At 39.4% G+C, this 25,594-nt stretch overlaps 1 protein-coding gene across 4 annotated transcripts in view; it reads left to right on the forward strand.

Moving 5' to 3' along the window:
- The window catches only part of ZNF81 (zinc finger protein 81), a 71,601-nt gene that overhangs the window by 37,837 nt on the left and 8,170 nt on the right, over positions 1-25,594 (forward strand). For 2 of the 4 annotated variants that reach the window (XM_082609533.1, XM_082609534.1), the window contains exons 3-4: positions 4,201-4,327; positions 11,739-11,834. In XM_082609533.1, coding sequence (XP_082465659.1) covers positions 4,201-4,327; positions 11,739-11,834 — 223 coding nt within the window. Of the gene's footprint in view, positions 1-4,200; positions 4,328-11,738; positions 11,835-14,366; positions 14,973-17,265; positions 17,376-25,594 lie in introns of those variants that run through there. The other 2 variants (XM_082609535.1, XM_082609536.1) reach the window with 2 other exon arrangements.

The raw sequence follows: 25,594 nt of genomic DNA on the forward strand, positions 1-25,594 counted from the left end.
ATGAAATAGGAAAGATGGCTCAGAGGGTGGGACCAAAAACACAGAGGGTAGAACCAAAAGCCATGAAGAACTTATCAAGGAATTCCTAAATTTGCCCAGCCAGATAAAACTTATTTTCTTCAGCATGTAAAAATTTTGTAGTTTGTATTCTGTATTTTGACCTCTATTTCTTCTGTTGAGCACTGAGTGGTCATTTTAATCACTATTTCCCTGTATGTAATATGTCTTTTTTTGTTTGTTTGTTTTCTGGCTGCTTTCTTTTCTTCTTTGGTTTTCATTAGTTTGACTACAGTGTGCATAGGTGTGGTTTTCTGTGGATTTATCCTGCTTGAATCTGTAAATTTATGTCTTTTACCATATTTAGGAAGTTTCTGCCTCTTATTTTTTTATATAAATTTATTTATTTACTTATTTATTTTTGTCTGCATTGGGTCTTCGTTGCTGTGTGCGGGCTTTCTCTAGTTGCGGCGAGCGGGGGCTACTCTTCTTTGTGGTGCACGGGCTTCTCATTGCAGTGGATTCTCTTGTTGCAGAGCACCACGGGCTCTAGGCCCATGGGCTTCAGTAGTTGTGGCATGCCGGCTCAGTAGTTGTGGCACATGGGCTTAGTTGTTCCACAGCATGTGGGATCTTCCTGGACCAGGGCTCGAACCCGTGTCCCCTGCATTGGCAGGCGGATTCTTAACCATTGTGCCACCAGGGAAGTCCATGCCTATTATTTTAAAAATTATATTTTTCTGTCCCTTTCCCCTCTCCTGTCTCCTTCTGGTTCTCCAGTTACATGTATGTTAGATCTTTTGATATTGTCTTATCCATTCCTGGGACTGTATTATTTTCAAATTTTTTCTCTCTGCTTTTCAGACTGGGCAATTTCTGTTTGTCTGTCTTTACATTCATTAAGTCTTTCTGCTGTTAAGCCCACCTAGTGAATTTTTTAGTTCCAGATTATATTTTTCAGCTCTAGACTTTTCACTTGGTTATTTTTTTAAATTGAGGTATAATTGACATATAACATTATATTAGTTTCAGGTGTATAACATGATGATTCAATATTGTATATATTGTGAAATGATCACCACAATAAGTCTAGCTAACATCCATTACCATACATAATTACAATTTTTTTTCTTGTGATGAGAACTTTTAAGATTTACTTTCTTAGCAACTTTCAAATATGCAATACAGTATTGTTAACTATAGTTACCATGCTGTATATTACATCCCCATGACTTATGTATTTTATAACTGGAAGTTTGTACCTTTTGACCCCTTCATGCATTTCACCCACCACCCACTCCTGGCTCTGGCAACCACCAACTGTTCTCTGTATCTGTGAGCTCTGTTTTTTTTTTCTTTTTCTTAGACTCCACATATAAGTGAGATCATATGGAATTTTCGTTCTCTGATTTATTTCACTTAGCATAATGCCCTCAAGGTCCATCCATGTTGTTGAAAATGGCAATATTTCCTTCTTTTTTATAGCTGAATAATATTCCATTGTGTGTGTATGTGTGTGTGTATGTATGTGTGTGTGTGTGTATACACACACACCACGTTTTCTTTATCCATTTTTCCACTTATGGGTGCTTAGGTTGATTCTATATCTTGGCTACTGTAAATAATGCTGCAGTGAACGTGGGAGCGCAGATATCTTTTTGAGTTAATGTATTCATTTTCTTTAGATAGATACCCAGAAGTGGAAGTGCTGGGTCATACCTAGTTCTGTTTTTAATTTTTTGAGGAACCTCTATCTTGTTTTCCATAGTGGCTGCACCAATTTACATTTCCACCAACAGTGCACAAGGGTTCCCTTTTTCCTGTGTTCTCACTAACACTTGTTATTTCTTGTCTTTTTGATGTTAGCCACTCTAACAGGTATGAGGTGATATCACATTGTGGTTTTGATTTGCATTTCCCTGATGATTAGTGATACTGAGCACCTTTTCATGTACATGTTGGCCATCTGTATATCTCTTTGGAGAAATGTCTGTTCAGATCCTCTGCCCATTTTTTAATCAGATTTTCTTGGGTTTTTTGCTGTTGAGTTGTATGCGTTTTTTATATATTTTGGATATTAGCCCCTTATCAGATATATGATTTGAAAATATTTTTTTCCCATTCAGTAGGCTGCTGTGTCATTTTGTTGAAGGTTTCATTTGCTGTGCATAAGATTTTTACTTTGGTATATTCCCACTTGTTTATTTTTGTTTTTTGTTGCCTTTGCTTTTGGTGTCAAATCCAAAAATTCATCTCCAAGACTTATGTCAAGGAGGTTACCACCTATGTTTTCATCTAGGAGTTGTATGATTTCTGATCTTATGTTCTAGTCTTTAATCCATTTTGAGTTAATTTTTGCATGTAGTATAAGATAGTGCTCCAGTTTCATTCCTTTGCATGTGGCAGTCCAGTTTTCCCAACACCATATATTGAAGAGACTGTCCTTTCCCCATTTTATATTCTTGGCTCCTTTGTCATAAGTTAATTGACCGTATATGTGTGGGTTGATTTCTGGGCTTTCTGTTCTGTTGATCTATATATTTGTTTTTATACCACAATCGAGTTACTTAATACATTCATCACCTCACAGAGTTGCTTCGTTTGAGTGTGTGTGTGTGTGTGTGTGTGTGTGTGTGTGTGTGTGTGTGGTGAGAACACTAAAGTTAATTTTTGTATATGGTGTGAGATGTGGGTCAGGGTTTGTTTTTTTCCTCCAAAACTCATATCCATTTGTTCCAGCACAGTTTTTAAAAAAGACTTTTCCTTTCCCCCATTGAATCACTTTGGCACCTTTGTCAAAAACCAGTTGTCCATATGTGTGCAGATCTGTGTCTGGATTCTCTATTCTGTTCCATTGATATATGTGTCTGTACTTAGATCAATAGCACACTGTCTGATTATTGTAGCTTTAAAGTAAGTCTTAACATTACATAGTATAAATCCTCCATGCTAATCCTTGCTTTGTGTATTCTAGTTCCTTTGCATAGCCATATAAACTTTTAACATCTCCCTGTCAATTTTTACCAAAAAGTTGACAAATAATTGGCTGAACAAGTAGAAGACAAATGAGTAAAGTGATATAAAATTTCAACAGCACTCAATCAAGTTGATTTATATATTATAACTGCACCCACCAATAGCTGAATATGCATTCCTTTCCAGGGACACATGAAACGTTCTTCTGGATAGAACATATGTTGAAATCATACAGAGTATGTTTTCGGACCACTATGGAATTAAATTAAAATTGGCCAAAAAAAAAAAGGCATCAAGAGAAAATGGCGGGCCTCCCTGGTGGCGCAGTGGTTGAGAGTCCGCCTGCCGATGCAGGGGATACGGGTTCGTGCCCCGGTCTGGGAGGATCCCATATGCCGCGGAGCGGCTGGGCCCGTGAGCCACGGCCGCTGGGCCTGCGCATCCGGAGCCTGTGCTCCGCAACGGGAGAGGCCACAACAGTGAGAAGGCCCGCATACCGCAAAAAGAAAAAAAAAAAAAAAAGAGAGAAAATGGCTACATTTTTGAAGACTAAATGAAAACAGCAGTAGAGGGAGCTATGTAAAGTGGAAAAAAAATGTACATGCTTCCTTCTAAAAGTTATAAAACACAAATTCCCATTAAAATGAGCAACAAAATAGGATCAAGTTCAAATCCTGTACAGAGATATTTTTTACATCTTTATTGGAGTATAATTGCTTTACAATGGTGTGCTAGTTTCTGCTTTATAACAAAGTGAATCAGTTATACATATACATATGTTCCCATATCTCTTCCCTCTTGCGTCTCCCTCCCTCCCACCCTCCCTATCCCACGCCTCTAGGTGGTCACAAAGCACCAAGCTGATCTCCCTACGCTAACACATATATATGGAATTTAAGAAAAAAATGTCATGAAGAACCTAGGGGTAAGACAGGAATAAAGACACAGACCTACTAGAGAATGGACTTGAGGATATGGGGAGGGGGAAGGGTAAACTGTGACAAAGAAATATTATTTAAAAAAATGAAAGACTAAGTGTTGTACACAATGAATAGCAGAAATTTCCAATTAGATATTTGTATTCTGTACATTATGCATAAGTAGGTATTTACTAGGCATACCCTATGGGATATTATGGTAAAAATTACTAAAAACAATTTTCTATCTATCTCTTCCCTATCCCCCCATGCTGACCATGTCACCCTGAATGGGATTGTGTTGTTACAGGTGTCAGTGTCCTTTGAGGACGTGACTGTGGACTTCAGCAGGGAGGAGTGGCAGCAGCTGGATTCTACTCAAAGGCGCCTGTACCAGGACGTGATGCTGGAGAACTATAGCCACCTCCTCTCACTGGGTAAGCAGAGCCACTCTGTGAACCTACAAGGACCTTGTTATGGGTAAAATTGTGCCCCCCCCCAAAGAAAATATGTTGAAGTCCTAACCCCCACTACTTCTGAATGTGACCTTATTTAGAAATAGGGTCTTTCCAGAAGTAATCAAGCAAAAACAGGGTCATTAGATGGGCCCTAATCCAATATGACTCGCATCCTTATAAAAAAGGGACATCTAGACACAGAGACACAGAAACACAGAGGGAAGGCAATGTGAAGACATACAAGGAAAAGATGACCATGTGACTGGAGTGATGCATCTATAGGACAAGAAATGCCTGAGGCCACGAGAAGCCAGGAGTGAGGCATGGAACAGTTCCCTCCCTAGCACCTTCAAAAAGAGCATGGCCCTGCTTACACCTTGATTTCAGACTTCTGGCCTTCAGAACTTCAAGACAATAAATTTCTGTTGTTCTGAGCCACCCAGTTCGTGGTACTTTGTTACAACAGCCCTAGGAAACTAGCACAGCTTTCTGTACTGGGAAGTGGGGTGCTGCTGTAACAAATACCTACAAAAACAAACCATGGAGGTGGCTTTGGAATTGGGCAATGGGTAGAGGCTGGAAAGATTTTCGGGTGCTTGATAGAAAATGTCTAGATTGCCTCAGAGAAACTGTTGGTAGAAATAGGAGTGTTAAAGGTGTTTTTGGTGAGGTCTCAGATGGAAGTGAGGAACATATAATTGGAAACTGGTGGAAAGGTGATTCTTATAAAGTGGCAGAGAATTTGGCTGAATTGTGTTCTCTTGGGTAGAAAACAGAAGTCATGAGTGATGAATTTGTTTATTTAGCTGAGGAGATTTCTAAGCAAAGTGTTAAAGGCAGGGCTTGGTTTCTGCTTCATACTTACAGTAAAATGCTAGAGGAAAGAGAGAAATTGAAGAAGAAATTGTTAGTAAAAAGGAACTAGAATATGAAGATTTGGAAAATTCTTAGCCTATCCATACTGCAAAATATAAGAAGGTGTACTCTGAAAAGAGCACCAAGGGTGTGGCTGGACAACCAGTTGCTAAAAAGATTAGGTATATGATTTGTGGATCCAGTTAACTATCTCAGGAGAAATGCTGCCAGCTTGGGCTGAAGAGGATGGAGGCAGGGAAAAAGGAAGGAAGGCTGGGGTTCTGGGATTCTACAGACAGGAAACACTCCAGTAAAGCTATTTGGCTGTGAACACCCTTCAAGAAAAGGGATGAATGACCCCCAGATGGTTCAGAAGCCAGCAGGGCTGTCACTGCCACCACACACCCAGAGGGCACAGACTGGGAAGATGCAGGGTGACTGACTGTCATCTCTTTGTTTCCAGAAGGTAAGCCACCTAATTGGTTCCAGAGCTAAGAGGGCAGGGCCACCACCCAGGTGTGAGGTCGCCACATCTGATCTGAGGTCACACCTCTTAACATGCTCTCTTGAACACTCTTCAACTGTCCCTTATGGTACTTGTTGACTATCAATTTTGAGCCAGTATTTAGCCTTAGATGGAGCTTACCACCCACTTTGGGCACATTCTCAAGCAACACGACTCTGGGAGGACCCAGTCTCAGTGCTCCAAGGGCGGCTCCTGGCCTCACACCATCCACAGGCTGGGCCTCCATCATAAGGACTTGGGCCCCTTACGAGCAGCACTGAGAGGCAGATGTTGCCCCTCCTTTTGTTTATGGAAGAGCCAGACACAAAAACTTACTCTTCAAGACCTTAGAAAGGGATATCTCAACATATCCCACACCACTGGACCCCTAGAAATTTCACTGCGATAGAAGGCCCCTAAATTTTTGTCAGATTTATTTCCCACCTTCTGCCACACAAATGTCTTATCCATAAGTCTAGAGTAGTTGCTCCTCCTTTCTCACTAGGTCTAATGAGCATAGTATCATCCATATAATGGACCGATGTGATGTCCTGTGGAAGGGAAAGTTGATCAAGATCCCTGCAGACTAAATTATGACATAGGACTGGAGAGTTGATCTGCCTCTGAGGTAGGATAGTGAAGGTGTATAGCTGGCCTTGCTAATGGAGAGAAAACTGCTTCTGCTGGTCTTGACTAACAGGTATTGTTTTTTAAAAAAAGCATTTGCCAGATAAATAGCTACATACCCGGTATCAAGGAGTGCGTTCATTTGCTCAAGCAACAAAACCATATCTGGTACAGCAGCTTCTGTTGGAGTCACTACCAGGTTGAGTTTGTGATAATCTACTATCTTCTGCACAGGCCAAATAGGCACGGTGAATAGGGATGTAGTGCAACCATTACCCTGCATCCTCCAGGTCCTTGATGGGGGCAGTAATCTCTGCAGTCCTTCAGGAATGTGGTACTGCTTTCGGTTTACCATTTTCCAAGTTTGAGGCAGTTCTAGTGGCTTCCACTTGGCATTTCACACCATAAAACACCTCACTCCATAGGTCAGGAAACCAATATGGGGATGCTGCCTGTTGCTGAGTATGTGTATTCCAATTATGCATTCCTGGACCAGAGAAATAACCACAAGATGGGTTTGGGGATCCACTGAGCCCACTGTGTGTGATGGACCTGAGCGAAAACTCCATTGATCACTTCACTTTTATAAGCCCCTACGCTGTCTGCTGGGCCACAGTGATGTTTTGGGTCTTTTGGAATTAGTGTCAGTTCAGTGCCAGGGTCCAGTGATATCTGGTAAGCCTCATTGTTTTTTTCCCCAACGCACAGGTACCCTGTAAAGGGCTATAGGTCCCTTTAGGGGAGATTGGGAGAAAGGTTAGTAGTATAAATTTTTGGCAGCGTCATGGGTTCCTTCCTTCAGGGACCCAGCCTCCCCTTCATTCAAAAGTGTTCATTCCGGGTATATAAACTGACTCAAGTCTGAGAATTGATTGAGGAGCCAGGACTCTGTGTTTTGATGTTTCAAGTTAGACTTCTGTTCACTTGACCTAGGACTCTTCTCCTCATACAGATCAAGTAAGAATTTAGTAGATTGCCCACCTATTTCTTTTCTAGGGATGTCAGGATCAACTAGCCAACCCCATAGATCTCTGTGAATTGGACTGGGTATTTTTTTTGTTTGTTTTTTTTGGCAGCGCAGAAAGTTTGGTTTATTTCTAATGTATATTAAAGATATGTATGCATTTTTTCCTATTTGACAGTAGTATGGTATATGAGAAAGAAGTCTAAATCTTCACCCAGCCACTTGTTGAGTGAATAACTAAGCCTCTTACTGGCTATGTGATTTTGGAATTTTACCTCTCTGAGCCTCAGTTTCCTTATCTAAAGGGACTAAGAGGAGAGTTATTTTGAAGATGAAATGAATGAATTTATCTAAAGTGCCTAGGGCAGTGTCTGGCACATAATGAATACTCAGTATTCTTTTATTTCCCCTTTCCTTGCTCTTAATTTGTTGATATGTCTGTCTGTGAGCAGATGAACCACTCTGTAACAGGTGTTATATTTAATGCTATTCCCCCTATTCTCATATAGTGTTAGAGAGAAGGATAGAGAGGTATAGACATATAACACATAAATATATGAGTATGTAGCATAGTTTCATAAATATCTGAAAACTGTTCTTTGCTAAATGTTCATATACTGGTTTTGTCCTGCTTTTCTTAGACTGTCCTAACTCTGCTGCCTTGAAAGAAGGTTATCTCTTAAATAATGGAACACTAAGATAAAGGTTTGTTTTGAAAGATGTCTGAAGTCTAATGAGTAGGAGAATGAATTAAAACAGTATTATAAAAACTTCTACTCTTATGTGTGAATCGGACTTTTCTGATTACTGCTTTGACCCTGTGGTAACCGCGTCCACCTTGCCTTTGACAACTCAATGCCTCCGTTTGGCCCCTGCCACCCCAGGATCCAATTACTCCCATTGCATTTAGGTTTCCCAGTTCACTGGCAGAAGTTCCCACTGAAATTTCTGACCTACAGCAAAGAGCAATCACAGATTACCCGGGGCCCCTTCACAAATTTATTAGTCACAGTCATCCTGACAGGTGTGCCTCTGGACCCTCCCAGTGTGAGTGAGCAGACCTTCCACGATAAATCCACTCTAACATTCCAATCTCCCTAAGCCTTTGGATGCCTTCCTCTGTAGTACACCAAAGTAGTCCTGGCAATTCAGCTGCATTTAGTGTGGGCCATGTTTTGGTCCATGTTTCAACCAACCAGCCAAACACACTGTTTCAGCCCTTCCTAACCCCTCAAGTGGCAACATTACATTCAGAATCTGCTTAGTGTACACATATCAATAATTTTGGCCTGATCCAACTTTATGTTCTTTCCATTATCCCACACTCTTAATATCCATTTCCACACATATTCCCCCGATTTCTGTCCATATAGATTGAACAAATCATGCTGTTCTTTTGGAGTATCTCACACCTCCTCATGGGTCACACTCTGTACCTCACCCTTGGGCCTTGATGAGACTTAAGTCTAGTTATAGGTCTGGAAGCAAAGAAGGGTGGTAGGCATAGGTCCTGAGGGGAACCAGCAGTACCTTACAAGGCAAGTGCCTCAGGGGAGCTCACTGCAGGCTCCTCTGGCAGAGGAGGGTTAAACTTCTCAGTTGAGGGTAAAAGGGCTGCTTCTACTGGCAAAGACTCATCTGAATTTAGAAGTTCAGTGTCCTCATATGTCTCCATTCCAGTTTTCAGGATCCTGTTCCTTCCTCATCAATGCTCTCCTTTAACAGCAGACACTCTGTGAGGTTGGGAATTCAATTTGTGTTGTAATTTAGCCACTCACAGGATGAGACTCCGGGTTTGGTTTTCAGCCATCTCAGCTCTGCAGCTACAGGAGCTAAGGGTTACTTTCAGGACAGACAGAGAAATTTTCAGGTCACTTACACGATGCGTGATCTGGAAAATCAAATCCCTGAGCTCATCCTTTTCTTTCCCCACTTCATCCAGCACAATTAGGAGCAACCAGGCAATCTTATTATACTTGGAAGTTTGACAAAAATTTCCAAGGTATCAAATACAAGGTTATCCAGAACCTCACTTCTTATAAGCATTTGATTAGGAGTATCCAGTGTTGATATTTCGGATATCTCTATTGCCATGTCACACCAGGGACTATTAGTGCCCTCCTTACTACTGAAATAGAGTCATTAGTGCTTTTGAATCTAATCAGAATAAGGAACCAATTCCAGAAATCCCATAACTAATTCAGAAAACCCATCCTTGAGATTCTGTTCCTCTAGAGCCCCTCTCAGTACCAAACTCTGTATTATGGTTCTGCAGAGAAATAGAACCAATAGGATACGGGTATATACATATAGAGAGTATACACATACGCGCATGCGCACGTGTGTACATAAATACAGAGTAGGGGGGAGAGATTTATTTTAAGGAACCAGCTCACCCAGTTGTGGGGACTGGCAAGCCTGAAGGGCAGGCCAGCAGGCTGGAAATTCAGGTGAGTTGATGTCGAACTTTTGAATCTGAAATCCACAGGGCAGGCCACGGACTGCAATCTAGGCAGATTTCTTATGTCGCAGTCCTGAAGCAGAATTCCTTTTTCCACTACCCCGTTCTTTGCTCCCTTTGCTCTCAGCAAGCACCTCAGCTGGTTGTGGTTTTTTACCAAGTGGGATGACCCAAAACTTTATTCCTGAAGGGTCTGGCCTATTAGTAGTGCTGCCTGAGTTGAATTGTTGTAGTTTTCCATTGACTTTAATCACAGGGCTTGATAGTATGCCTTATGGGGTCTCCTGTATTCTAGACATACTCTTCTTTACCTCCATCATGATACAGCAGTCCAATTTCCCCTTGGTAGTCAAGATCAACCACCGCAGCCAGCACAGTAACTCCCTTCTTTGCCTGTTGATTCAGAGGCATGAAAAGACCAAGATGTCCAGGTGGCAGACTTAATTTCCAGTTCAATGGAATCATTGTTGTGTCTCTCAGTGGAAGTGTTCCTCCCTTTGGAACTGAAACGTATAGAACAGCAGAGCATAAGGTTGCCGGTACAGGAAGCAAAATTTTTGCTAATGGGTCACTAGTGGTAATAGTAAGTGGTGCCACTCCTGGCCCGGGGCCGAGTGGGTGGGGCTACCACCCTGGTGGGCTTGGAGGACAGAGTGTTGTACCAATGAGAATTATTGTGAAGCCTTAAAATCTAATGGAATTTGCCCTGCTAAGTTTCAGACTTGCTTGAGACCTCCCATCCGTTTTTTGTTTTTTTTTTTTTTGCCGTACGCGGGCCCCTCACTGTTGTGGCCTCTCCTGTTGCGGAGCACAGGCCCCGGACGCGCAGGCTCAGCGGCCATGGCTCACGGGCCTAGCCGCTCCGCGGCATGTGGGATCTTCCCGGACCGGGGCATGAACCCATGTCCCCTGCATCGACAGGCGGACTCTCAACCACTGCGCCACCAGGGAAGCCCTCCCATCCCTTTTTAAATTCTAATTTCTCCCTTTTGGAATGGGAGTATCTATCCTCTGCCTGTTCTACCACTGTATTTTGGAAGCAGATAACTCATGTGTTTCCACAGGTTTGCATGGAGAGGAATGTTGTCCCAGAATGACTCATACTCAAGTCTCACCTGTAAGATTTGGATGATTTAGATGATGTGATTTGAGACTTTGAGTTGGCGTTTAGATGAGATTTTAGACATAAGAGTTGATGCTGGGATGATTAAGACTTTGGGGGATACTGGGATGGGTTAGTGTATTTTGCACATGGGAAGGACATGAATTTTGGGGCATCAGAGGGCCAGCTCTTATGGGTTGAATTGTGTCCCCTCAAAAAAAGATATGTTGAAATCTTAACCCCCAGTACCTCAGAATGTGCCCTTATTTGCAAGTAGTAATCTTTACAGAGGGGATCAAGTTAAGATGAGGTCATTGGTGTGGGCCCTAATTGAGTGGTATCCTTACAAAAAAGGGAAATTTGGGCACTGAAATAGGCACACACAGAGGGAAGACAATGAGAAGAGACGCACAGGGAGAAGACAGCCATGGGACTGGAGTAAAATGCGTTTACAAGCCAAGGAGTGCTAAAGATTTTTGGCAAGCACAAGTGCTAGAAGATGCCAGGAAGGATTCTCCTCTATATCTGCCAGAGAGAACATGACCCTGCTAACACCTTGATTTGAGATTTCTAGCCTCCAGAAATATGAGACAATACCTTCCTATTGTTTTAAGCCACCCAGTTTTCAGTACTTTGTTAGAGCAGCCCTAGGGAACTAACACAGAACCTCAGAGAGGCTGCTTCCATCCTCAGCTGCTGAGTGCTCTGGGGCATCTGAAGTGTGTGATGGTGTCATCCTTGATTGGTCTGAGATTCTTCAGTCCCTTTGCACCTTTGCGCTTATTACCCTTTTCCCAATGAAACGTGGTCACTTTTCCAAAGAACAAATGGAAAGCAATTAGCTGGACCCCATTTTCTATCATTTCCTGTTAACAGGGTGTGAAATTCCCAAGCCAGAGGTCATCTTCAAGTTGGAGCAAGGAGAGGAGCCTTGGACGTTGGAGGAGGAAACCCCACATCAGAGCTGCTCAGGTGAGCGAGTGTGATCCGAGCAGAAGGGAGACATGGAAATACTTGAGGCTGATACTTTTAAAAGGCTATGATTGCTACCCTTCTTTTTTTTTAACATCTTTATTGGAGTATACTCCAATTGCTTTACAATGGTGTGTTAGTTTCTGCTTTATAACAAAGTGAATCAGCTATACATATACATATGTTCCCATATCTCTTCCCTCTTGAGTCTCCCTCCCTCCCACCCTCCCTATCCCACCCCTCTAGGTGGTCACAAAGCACCGAGCTGATCTCCCTGTGCTATGTGGCTGCTTCCCACTGAAGGTTCAAAACTTTAGAAACTTCTTGAAAATAGAAAACATTGGCCTCTCTGGTACCAAATTGCTCTCTCCCTTTATTTCCCTTACTGTTATCAACTGTCTTCTTGGCTTGGCTTTCCTCCAGGAGAATTGCTGCAATATGTATAGTCTCGATCATATGACAGGCTTCCTCAGTATGGATCTGGTTTTCTTGGATATTCTCTCCTTCCATCACATTTTTATGCTTTAGTACCGAAACCCCACTCCCAAGGTCTTAGATCCTTATCATATACATTCAGGTTTTAATGGATTTTCCATCTTTGAAGATCAGTTGGTTGCCTCACTCCTGTTCTCCCTGGTGCCCTTTCACCTTCTTCTCCATCTCATTTTCATCTTCTCACTCTAAGATACCAATAAACTGTCATCACCTCAACCAGCCTCACCTTCTTTTCTCTTTGTAGGTATTGCCTTTAGATTCCTCACGTCTCTCCACCTTCCCTATCTCACGCCTCTCTCCCATCTTCTGACTTTGTGATCACTGTCACCTAGCATTTTTTTCTTTTAAAATCAGCTTTATTAAGGTATAATTTACATACCATAAAATGTATCCATTTTAGGAGTACGGTTTGCTGAGTTTTGACAAAGGTACACACTGATATAAGCACCACCCCAATTATGACATATTACATTCCATCACACAGAATGCACCTTCATGCCCCTTGAAGTTAATACTCAACACGACTTCGGCCCCAGGCAATCATTGGCATGCTTTTTGTTATTATAGACTAGATTTGTCTTTATTAGGGTTTCATATAAATGGAATCATACTGTACATACCCTTTGGGGTCTGACTTTATTTGTTCAGCATAATGATTTTGCAATTCATTCATGTTATTGAGTGTATCACTAGCTTGGAATACTATGCCGTGGTATGACTATACTGTAATTTGTTTATCTCTATACCTGTTGATGACAGGTGGTCATTGTTTGGTTATTATGAATAAAGCTGCAGTGAACATTCTGATATGTCTTTGTGTGAACATATGTTTACATTTCTCTTGGGTAAATACCTAGGAGTGGAGTTGCTGGTATAATATAATCAGTGTTTGCTTACCTTTCTTATAATTTCTTATAATTACCAAACTGTCTTCCAAAGTGGCTGTATTATTTTACATTCCTAACAGCAATACATGAGAATTTCTGTTGCTCCAAATCCTCACCAACACTTGCTATCGTCAGTGTCTTTAATCTTTGCTATTATAGTGGATGTGTAATGGTACATCATTATGAGTTTAAGTTGCATTCCTCTGATGAGTAGTGATGTTAAGTATCTTTTCATATGCTTATTGACCATTTGTACATTTTTTGTGAGTTGTCTATTCAAATATCTTTTCCATTTTTTATTGGGTTGTTTGTCTTCTTTTTATTGAGTTTTAAGAGTTGTTTATATTTGCTCGATACAACTCCTAAACCAGATATATGTATCACTGATACTTTGATCCAATCTGTGCCTTGCAATTTTTTAAAATATTTTTTTAAACTTTTATTTTATATTGGAGTATAGCCGATTAACAATGCTGTGATAGTTTCAGGTGCACAGCAAAGTGACTCAACCATACATATACATGTATCCATTCTCCCCCAGCCTCCCCTCCCATCTAGGCTGCCACATAACATTGAGCAGAGTTCCCTGTGCTATACAGTAGGTCCCTGTTGGTTATCCTTTTTAAATATAGCAGCGTATACATGTCAATCCCAAACTCCCTAACTATCCCTTCCCTCCACCCTTCCCCCCACTGGTAACCATAAGTTCATTCTCTAAGTCTGTGAGTCCGTTTGTGCCTTGCAATTTTATTTTCTTACTTGTGCCTATCAAAAGGCAAATGTTTTAATTTTGATGGAGTCTAATTTATCATCTTTTTCAAACTTTTAGTATTTTTTGTGATCTGTTTAAGAAATCTTTGCCTACTACAAGGTCACAAAGATTTTCTCATATTTTCTTCTATAAGTTTTATTATTTTAGCTTTTTCAGTTTAGGTCTATGATCCATTTTGTGTGTTTAATGTAAGGATTGATGTTCATTTTTTTCAATACAATATTCAGTTGTTCTAGAACCATTTGTTGAAGAGACTTTTTTCCCACTGAATTTCCTAGGCACATTTATTAAGATCAATTGATTTCATATATGTGAACCTATTTCTGGATTCTCTATTCTGTTCAATTGATCTATATGTCTTTCTGTTTTAAAATGAAGGTTTTATTATTATTTAGGTATGGTGAGGTCAACAGATCCAGAGACAACTGCCATTGAAAATAGTTTGTAACTCACAGTTCTCAAGAGGAGGAGGCATGCCACACCACGTAGGGTCACACCAGGGAGCACCAGGGTCCATCAGGAGGTAGAAGTTGTGAGGAGGAAGCATGGGCAAGAGACTTTATTGTGATTTTCATGGAAATAATGGGTGAGCCAGAGTAATCAGGCTGGGGAGGTTTAGAATTAGCTAGTTTGAGTAATTTCAGCGGGCTCTGGGGTGTAGAGACTGTCCTTAGTTGCCTGGTACCCAGCCCTGAGGTGATTTGGGCATGGGGCTAGTGGCTCAACCTGTGAGATCGTGATGAAGGAGATAATTGGTGGATATGGGCTCTGGATTGGTTGTTTTGCATATGAAAGGTATCGTTACAGGGAAGTCATTTACTGCCTCTAGGAAATAACTAGCCCTGGGAGGGGCAGTCTCTCCAGGATCAGCAAGGCATCAGATGCCAGAGCATCAAGAACACAGAAAATAAGAAAATATAGTTAATACACTGTCCTTTTGCCAGACCCATACTTAATTACTGTAGCTTTTATAATGAGTCTTGAAGTCAGGTAGGGTAAGTTCTCCAGCTTGGCTTTTAAAAAAAATTACTTTGGCTCTTCTAGGTCATTTGCATTGCCATATAAATTTTATAATCAGTTTGTAATTTTTTTGAAAAAGCTTGCTGGGATTTTGGTATTAATTCTGTAGATCAATTTTAGGAGAACTGACATCTTAATAATATTGAGCCTTCTAATCCATGAATATGGCAACTTTCTACATCTATTTAGATCTTTGATTTCTTTCAGCAATGTTTTATAGCTTTCTGTTTAGACGTTTTATGTATCCTCCATTAAATTTATCCCTAAGTATTTAATGTTTTTTGATACAATTATAAATGACATTGTTTTTTTTTATTTTCAGGTTGTTCATTGCTAGTATAAATTGCTAGTGATTTATTTTTGTACGTTGACTTTGTATCCTGAGGCATTTCTAAATCCACCTATTAGTTTTCTTGTAGGTTCCTTGGGGTTTTTCATGTAAGTAATCATCATCACTTTAAGGGCACTTTTACTTCTTCCTTTCCAATCTCATGATTTTTATTTCTTTTCCTTTCTTTATTTCACAGTCTAAGACCTTTAGTTCGATGTTGAATAGAAGTGTTGAGCATGGGCATGCTTGCCTTGTTCTGACATTTGGGGCAGAAAGTTCGTACCATGAAGTATGATGTTAGCTGTAGGTGTTTTGAAGCTGCCCTTTATCAGGTTATGTAAGTTCTTTCTAATCCTAGCTTATTGAAGAGGTTTTCTCTTATCATGGTTACATGTAGTATTTTGTCAAGTCCTTTTCTTCATCTTATTAGAGTGATCATATGATCACTTTTATTTTGTTAATATGTGAATTTATTTATTGATTTTCAAATGTTAAATTGACCTTGCATTTTTGAGATAAATACTAGTTGATTTTGATTTATTACCCTTATTATATCAATGCATTGTTGGATTCTATTTACTGATTTTTAAAAAAATATTGGCATTTTTCATGAGTGAAATTGGTTTCTAGTTTTCTCTTTTTTTGCAATATCTTTGTCAGGTTTCAGTATTAGGGTTACGCTGGCCACAAAAAAAAATGAGTTGTGAAGTTTTCCCTTCTCTATTTTCTGAAATAGTTTGTGTAAGATTGTTACTTCTTTTTTTACTGTTTCATGGAATTCACCAGTGATACCATCGGGCTTGGAATTCTCTTGATGAGAAAGTTTTAATAACAAATTCAATTTCTTTAATAGACATAGGGCTATTCAGATTTTCTGTTTCATCTTTTGTCATACATAGTAAGTTGTATTTTTTAAGGAATTTGTCTGTTTCCTTTATGTTGTCTAATTTAATTCTGTCGTGGTCTGAGAAAAGAATATATTTAGCTGTTGATGGGTGTTGTGTACTAATATTATATATATATATATATATATATATATATATATATATATATAAAATCTCTCTATATATAGATTTAAAGTTGGTTGTGTGTGTTGTTGAGATCTGTTGCTTTATGGAATTATATTCTACTTGTTCAATCAATTATTTGTAATTATAGGGGATAAAAACTGACAAGGAGATTTTAAAGTTTATATGGATATACAAAGGACCTAGAATAGCCAACACAGTCTTGAGAAAGAAGAAAAAGTATGAAAGATTTACACTACCTAATGTTCAGATTTACTATAAAGCTACAGTAATTCAGACAGTGTAGTATTGATGTCAGGACAAATAGATATATAAATGGAACCAAAGAGAGTCCAAAAATAGACCCACACGTATGTGGACAACTGAGTTTTGAGAAAGGTGCAAATACAATTCAGTGGGAGAAAGGAACATGTTTTGAACAAATTGCACTTGAACAAATGGATATTAGTATCAAATGGAAGGAAAAAACCTTGACCCAAACCTCACACCATATACAAAAATTAACACGAGCCATAGTAGGACTGAATTGTTTCTATTGGATCAACCCATCTAACAGATCAAAACTGTTAATTCTGGCAAATATATTTTAAAAACTACTGAAGACACTGGAGAGTGACCAAAAGAACATTTTTCTAGGTCATCATATATTGAGTAATTTTGGATTGTATCTTGAACATTATCAGTGTTATGTTATAGTAACACTATATTCTGTTACACTGTTCTGTGTTTTTTCATAGTAGGCAATTAACCAGGTTATACTCAAATCGGAGTTGCTGTCTCACCTAAGGTGGATAGCAACTCAGATCTCTGTTCAGACTTCCTCTAACTTCTGACTTCTCTCCAAAATCTGCTTGCTTTTATTCACTCTACCAATACATGTTTTGTTTTGTTTTTCTAGAGCTTACAGTTACTGTCTGTAGAAGAATTTTTGTTTAGGAGGTTACTTCTCCATACTAGAAGTGGAACTCTTACAATTGATCCTTGTACATTTACCCTGTATTCTGAGACCTTGCTAATAAATTCACTCATTAATTCTAGTGAATCTTTTTGTAAATTCCTTAAAATTTTCTGTATCCATTATTATGTCTTTTTATCATTTCCTTTTTAGTCTGCATGCCCTTTATTTTTATTTTATCTTGTTCCCAATCTGAAGGCAAAGGCTTTCAGTCTTTCAGCATTAAGTGTATTAGCTGTGGTTTTCCTTAATTAATTTGTGGTAATTTATTTTTATTCCCAGTTTGAAGAGTTTTTAACATGAATGGATATGAGATTTTCCAAATGCTTTTTCTGCATTTATTGAGATGAACTTTTTATTCTGGTAATGTGATGAATTTCACTGATTTTCAGATGTTAAACTGACCTTGCATTCCCAGGATAAAACTTACTTGATCATGATGTATTATCTTCTTTCATGTATTTCTTGATTCAGTTTGCTAGTATTTGGTAAGGATTTTTATCTCTATGTTTCTGAGAGATATTAATCTTTAGTTTGGGGGGAATTTTTTCACTTATAGCATCTTTGATTTCAATATCATGTTAATGCTAACCTCATAAAATGAGTTGAAATTCCATGCCTGCTCTGTCTTCTGGAAGAGTTTGTGTAAAATTGCTGTATTTGCTAGGATTTTTCAATGTTCACTCCTCTGTTTGGTGATTTTGTATAAGATTGCTTTAAATTTTATAATTTTTCCTTAAATATATGATAAAATTTACCAGTGAACTCATCTGGGTCTGAAGTTTTCTTTGTGGGATTATCTTTAATTTCAAATTCAGTTTCTTTAATAGATATAGGGATGTTCACATTTTCTATTTCTTCTTATTTTGATAATTTTTCTTTCAAGGAGTTTGTGCATTTTATCTAAGTTGTCAATATTTGACATTCAGTTGTTTCATAATATTCCTGTATTACCATTTTAATGTCTGTTGTATCTTCAGTAATGTGCCCTCTTTCTCTGAAATTGATAAAATTTCAATTCAACAGGATTACAAAAATATAAATTTGTATGCACTTAATAACATAGCCTCAAAATATATAAAGAAAATATGGATTATACTAAAAGGAAAGATAAAATACACAATCATAGTTGGAGATTTTGACATACCTATCTCAGTAATTGATTTTTGTCTGTTTACAGACAAAAGAATCTGTAAAGATGTAGAGGATTTGAACATGATAAACCAGTATGACCTAACTGACATACATAGGCCACTCCATCCCACAACTGTAGATTACACATTCTTTTCAAGTGCATGTGGCACACTGACCAAAATAGACCCTATTTTGGGACATAAAGCTAATTGCAACAAATTTCAAAGGATTGAAATCATACATTATATGTTCTCTAGTTACCATTGAAATAAATCAAAACTCTGAACAGAGAGACAATTAAAACATATCCAAATGTTTAGAAAGTAAGCAGCATATATACACATAGCTCATAAGTCAAAGAAAAAAACCACAGTGGAATTAGAAAATATTTTGAGCAGAATGATAATGAAGATATGACACATCAGGGCTTCCCTGGTGGCGCAGTGGTTGAGAGTCCGCCTGCCGATGCAGGGGACACGGGTTCTTGCCCCGGTCCGGGAAGATCCCACATGCCACGGAACAGCTGGGCCCGTGAGCCATGGCCGCTGAGCCTGCGCATCTGGAGCCTGTGCTCCGCAACGGGAGAGGCCACAACAGTGAGAGGCCCGCGTACCGCAAAAAAAAAAAAAGATATGACACATCAGAACTTGTGGGATGAAGCTGAAGTACCACCCAGATAGAAATTTATTGCTTTATATCAAGATGGCAGAGTAGGAAAATCCTGAGTTCATCTCCTCCCACAAACACACTTAAATTACAGCTCACAGAGAACAACTAACTATCTCTGAGAATGACATGAAGACTAGCAGAACAAATTTTCCACAACTAAGGATATAAAGAAAAGGCCACATTGAGATATGTAGGAGGGGCAGAGACACATTCTATTCAGAACCCACACACCCAGTGTGATGACCCACAAGCAAGAAGGTATCATAACTGCAGAGGTCCCCCTTGAAAAGTGAGGGGTCCAAGCCCCACGTTGCACTCCCCAGCCCAGGATACCTGCACTAGGAAGACAAGTCCCCCAACATCTGGTTTTGAAAACCAGTGGGGCTTACATCTGGGAAAGCTGGAGGGCTGTCAGAAACTAAGACTCCACTCTTGAAGGGGTCACATACAGACTTACTCTCTCTGAGTCCCATTGCAGAGGCAGCAGCTTGAAAGTACCTGGGTTATACGAGAATGAGATTCACTGACTAATTTTAGAGCATGTGCCAGAGGGGCAGGGATCTAGTGGAACTTCCTCTAGGGACAGAAGTGCTAGTGCGTTTTTTTTACTCTCCTTCCACCTAGCTGGCCTGGTGCTGGCAGGTACCATTTCTGTCACTCTCCCACTCTCCATTAGCCTCACTAACACCATGCAACAGTGTTCCTCTAAGGACCCACCCCACTCCACCCAGTGGGGAGCCTCAGCTGGCCCCAGTGCCCCCCCCAAAGTGGCTCCTGCTCCAGGGGGCCATTCCACCCTCCAGCATGCTCACAGCAATCATGGCCCAACCACAACAGGTGAGTACATGCAGCCCACACAGAGGATGCCCCTGGAGCACCTGGTTCTGGTGACCAGGGGGGATTGTATCACTGGATATTAAGAAGATATTATGATGAACTTTATGCTAACAAATTTGATAACTGAGATGAAATGGACACAGTCCTAGAAAAACACAAGTTATAAGAAATGTCACAAACAGAAAGAGAAAAATTTTAGTAGTCTTTTTATCTATTAAAGAAGTTTAACCTAGAATTTAAAACCTCTCTCCATTGGTGAGTTCTTCCTGTCGTTTAAAGAAATAATACCAGTATCGTACAAGTTCCTTTGGAGAACAACAAAAACAAAAAATAACATTTTCCACCTCATTTGATAGTAAATTGAACTATATTAGAATAAAAAATTACTCTTCTTCCAAAGGTATCATCATGGTCAGAATGGTGGTCACCTCTGGAGGTCAGTAATTGACTGGGAAGGACCACAAGGAAACTTCCTGGGATAATTAAAATATATTTTCATCTAGGTGGTGGTTACATGGGGTATAATATGAAAAAACTCATGAGTTCTACATTTAACATCTGCACTTTACTGTATAGAAATTATACCTCAATAAATGAAGAATTTCTTATGCAGATCATCTAATGAGCCTGTGAGATTATTCCTTGGTGATATTTATATAGGAATGGTATTGCTTGATCATTGGAGTATACATGCTGTACACAAGTGTGCCCATTTCACCACATCTATGCCAGTACTTGGCATTATCCAGATTTCTTATTTTGTGGCCAATCTAATGGATGTAAAGTGGTATTGTGGGGTTTTTTCCCCTTTTTAATATCTGTTATCCATTTGGGTTTCCTCTCCTGTGAATTTCTTGTTCCTATTATTTTATCTTGTCTAACCATATAGTTTTTTCTATTTTTGACTTGTACCTAATTTGCTCACTTCCTTTTCCATTGAGCCTTTTCCCCCCACTGAGATGCCACTGGCTATGGATGTTGTTTACTGTCTTCTGGATATTTGTTCCCGTAGTAATTAATTCAAAAGATCCTTCCATTCTGAACACTTAAGCTTTTTATTTGTATTCTTATGACTTCCATATTGGCACCACTAGTTGCTATATTATAACTGGGCTTTAGTACCACACTTACCTACATATTAGACAATTCCCACAGAATATTCTACTTTATTCATCCTTACTTAGTATGTGAGGAATTGGCATTATCATTGCCCAAATCAGGAATCTTCAACATTCCAAACTTTGTCAGATTCTGCTGTTTCTTGTTTCTTCCCTCTTAGCTATCTTCTCCTACTCATTACTCTGCAATTCCTTTTTTTTCTCTTTAAAAGAATACTATTTAGATATCCTCTCATCTTAACTCCTAGTATCATCACCTAGAGCAAGTCTGTATCTTCTTATGCTTGGATTACTCTGTTCCTAATGGGATTTGCAGCTTCCATTCTTGTTTCTAGTTCATCTTAAATGCCACTGATAGATTTCATTACCTGAGACACTGCATTTCTCTTTGCCATTAGCTTTATGAAGTACAGCTATTAATATTAAATATTAATTTTTTGCAGTCCAAGTGATTTTATTTTTAAAATTTATTTTATTGAAGCATAGTTGATTACAACATTGTGTTAATTTATGCTATACAAAACAGTGATTCAGTTATACATATATACTTTTTCATATTCTTTTCTGTTATAGTTTATCACAGGACATTGAATATAGTTCCCTGTGTCAGTTACTCCATGTTATATAATACATGACCAATAGCTCTTCTCTCAGTGCCACCTACAACATGGCCATTTATTTCCAATAAAAGTTGTATCTGTGCAGTTTCCTTAATTCATGCTTTCCTCAGATTTTCACCTTGTCTTTAATGCCTACCAAATATGAAGCTTGTCTCTGCATCTAGACTCTTTATTATTTTGTGCTTTGCCTATCTAGGCAATAGGCACTTTCATTTTGTTTCATCTCAGGTTATCGTCTATTCCATGAAACTCCCCTTACCTACTCCAAAGTAATTGTTCTTTTCCATTTCTGTTCCCCCATCACTCAGATGCTTCTGCCCCTAGTAATTTTGAAAGTCCCTGAAAATAAGAGCCTGTATCTTATTTTCATTATCCAAATGCTAAGCACAAAGAAAATACCAATATTAACTAATCAAATTTGTGGGGGACAAGAATATGAGTACTTTGCTCTATTTCAGAAGGGTTTTTAAAAGTTCTACTGAGAGGAATTCAACGGAACATAGACTGTAATTGAAAAGTAAAGATAATGGAATCAAATATTTAAAAGTTTACTGTCTATGCATTGTGTTTCTATTTTTAAAACATTTATTTATTTTGGCTGCTATTAGAAGTCTATTAAAATGATTAGCAAAATGAATAGCACATAGGGTGTCTGCTTCTGAGGTTCAGAAAAAAGTCTCACTAGCAATATGATTAGATTAATTTTCAAAATAAAAGACTCAAACTATTTGATGAAGCATACATACATTTTTAAATGGCACAAAAGAAGATGCTAAGCAGGAATGGAGGAAGAGGATATGAACATGTCCTTTTATTTGGGAATAAACTGAACTTTTGTGAGGCATCTTTTTTTTTTTTTTTTTTTTGCGGTATGCGGGCCTCTCACTGTTGTGGCCTCTCCCGTTGCGGAGCACAGGCTCCGGACGCGCAGGCCCAGCGGCCATGGCTCACGGGCCCAGCCGCTCCGCGGCATATGGGATCCTCCCAGACCGGGGCACGAACCCGTATCCCCTGCATCGGCAGGCGGACTCTCAACCACTGCGCCACCAGGGAGGCCCGAGGCATCTTTTTGAGTGGCAAAGAGAATGCCAGCTTGCATGTACAGTTCTTTCTAGACTAATGACTCTCCATTTATGTACTGTTCATTGAATATATGGACTCAGGAAAGGTGTAGAGAAGCTTTTTATTGCAGGAGCAAATTTTTTATGATGAATATTGGTGCTGGTGATCTAAATACTGTCCAATACAGCAGGGGGTTAGAAGTTAAGTTCTATTTATGTTAGACATTATATATACATTTAAGTGTTAAGTAAAGTGAGAAGTGAAGCCACCTCTAAAACCAAGCCTAGGAATCCAGGGCTTAATAACTTCCAAATAAAGTAAAGCCAAATGTGTGAGAATAAAATGCAACTTAAGAATAAGAGGAGGATGCTTCCCTGGTGGTGCAGTGGTTGAGAGTCTGCCTGCCGATGCAGGGGACACGGGTTCATGCCCCGGTCCAGGAAGATCCCACATGCCGCGGAGCGGCTGGGCCCGTGAGCCATGGCCGCTGAGCCTGCGCGTCCGGAGCCTGTGCTCCACAATGGGAGAGACCACAACAGTGAGAGGCCCGCATACTGCGCAAAAAAAAAAAGAAAGAATAAGAGGAGGGAGAGGCCTTCAAGATGGCGAAGGAGTAAGACGTGGAGATCACCTTCCTCCCCACAAATACATCAGAAATACATCTACATGTGGAACAACTCCTACAGAACACCTACTGAATGCTGCCAGAAGACCTCAGACTTCCCAAAAGATATTTTATTTTTTCCTTTTTCCCTTGCGAAAATTCCCTTGCGAGTGTGTATGTGTATGCTTCTTTGTGTGATTTTGGCTGTATAGCTTTGCTTTTCCATTTGTCCTAGGGTTCTGTCTGGGTTTTTTTTTTTGTTTTTTTTTTTAACTATAGTTTTTAGCACTTGTTATCATTGGTGGATTTGTTTTTTGGTTTGGTTGCTCTCTTCTTTCTTTCTTTTTTTATTACTTTTTATTTTTTTTTAATTTTTAATACTTTAAAAATTTTTTTATTTTAATAACTTTATTTTATTTTTTTCTTTCGTTCTTCCTTTTTTTTTTCTCTCTTTTCTTCCGAGCCATTTGGCTGACAGGGTCTTGGTGCTCCGGCCGGGTGTCAGTCCTGTGCCACTGTGGTGGGAGAGCCGAGTTCAGGACATTGGTCCACCAGAGACCTCCCAGCTCCACGTAATATCAAATGGCGTAAGCTCTCCCAGAGATCTCCATCTCAACGCCAAGACCCAGCTCCACTCAACAACAAGCAAGCTACACTGCTGGACACCCTATGCCAAAAACTAGCAACACAGGAACACAACAGCACCCATTAGCACAGAGGCTGCCTAAAATCATAATAAGGTCACAGACACCCCAAAACACACCACTGGACAGGGTCCTGCCCACCAGAAAGACAAGATCCAGGCTCATCCACCAGAACACAAGCACCAGTCCCCTCCACCAGGAAGCCTACACAACCCACTGAAACAACCTTAGCCACTGGGGGCACACACCGAAAACAACGGGAACTACGAACATGCAGCCTGTGAAAAGGAGACGCCAAACACAGTAAGTTAAGCAAAATAAGAAGAGAAACACACAGCAGATGAAGGAGCAAAGTAAAAACCCACCAGACCAAACAAATGAACAGGAAATAGGCAGTCTACCTGGAAAAGAATTCAGAGTAATGATAGTCACAGTGATCCAAAATCTTGGAAATAGAATGGAGAAAATACAAGAAACGTTTAACAAGGACCTAGAAGAACTAAAGATCAAACAAACAATGATGAACAACACAATAAATGACATTAAAATTTCTCTAGAAGGAATCAATAGCAGAATAACTGAGGCAGAAGAACGGATAAGTGACTGGGAAGATAAAATAATGGAAATAACTACCACACAGCAGAATAAAGAAAAAAGAATGAAAAGAATTGAGGACAGTCTCAGAGACCTCTGGGACAACATTAAACACACCAACATTCAAATTATAGGGGTCCCAGAAGAAGAAGAGAAAAAGAAAGGGACTGAGAAAATATTTGAAGAGATTATAGTTGAAAAATTCCCTAATACAGGAAAGGAAATAGTCAATCAATTTCAGGAAGCACAGAGAGTCCCATAGAGGATAAATCCAAGGAGAAACACGCCAAGACACATATTAATCAAACTACCAAAAACTAAATACAAAGAAAAAATATTAAACGCAGCAAGGGTAAAACAAGTAACATACAAAGGAATCCCCATAAGGTTAACAGCTGATCTTTCAGCAGAAACTCTGCAAGCCAGAAGGGAGTGTCAGAACATATTTAAAGTGATGAAAGGGAAAAAATTACAACCAAGATTACTCTACCCAGCAAGGATCTCATTCAGATTCGATGGAGAAATTAAAACCTTTACACACAAGCAAAAGTTACGAGAATTCAGCACCACCAAACCAGCTTTACAACAAATGCTAAAGGAACTTCTCTAGGCAGGAAACACAAGAGAAGGAAAAGACCTACAATAACAAACCCAAAACAATTAAGAAAATGGTAATAGGAACATACATATCAGTAACTACCTTAAATGTAAATGGATTAAATGCTCCAACCAAAAGACACAGATTGGCTGAATGGATACAAAAACAAGACCCATATATATGCTGTCTACAAGAGACCCACTTCAGACCTAGGGACACATACAGACTGAAAGTAAGGGGATGGAAAAAGATATTCCATACAAATGGAAACCAAAAGAAAGCTGGAGTAGCAATTCTCATATCAGACAAAATAAACTTTAAAATAAAGACTATTACAAGAGATAAAGAAGGACACTACATAATGATCAAGGGATCAAACCAAGAAGAAGATA

Source organism: Mesoplodon mirus, assembly GCF_964341445.2.
Source record: "Mesoplodon mirus genome assembly, chromosome: X".
Taxonomy (NCBI): domain Eukaryota; kingdom Metazoa; phylum Chordata; class Mammalia; order Artiodactyla; family Ziphiidae; genus Mesoplodon; species Mesoplodon mirus.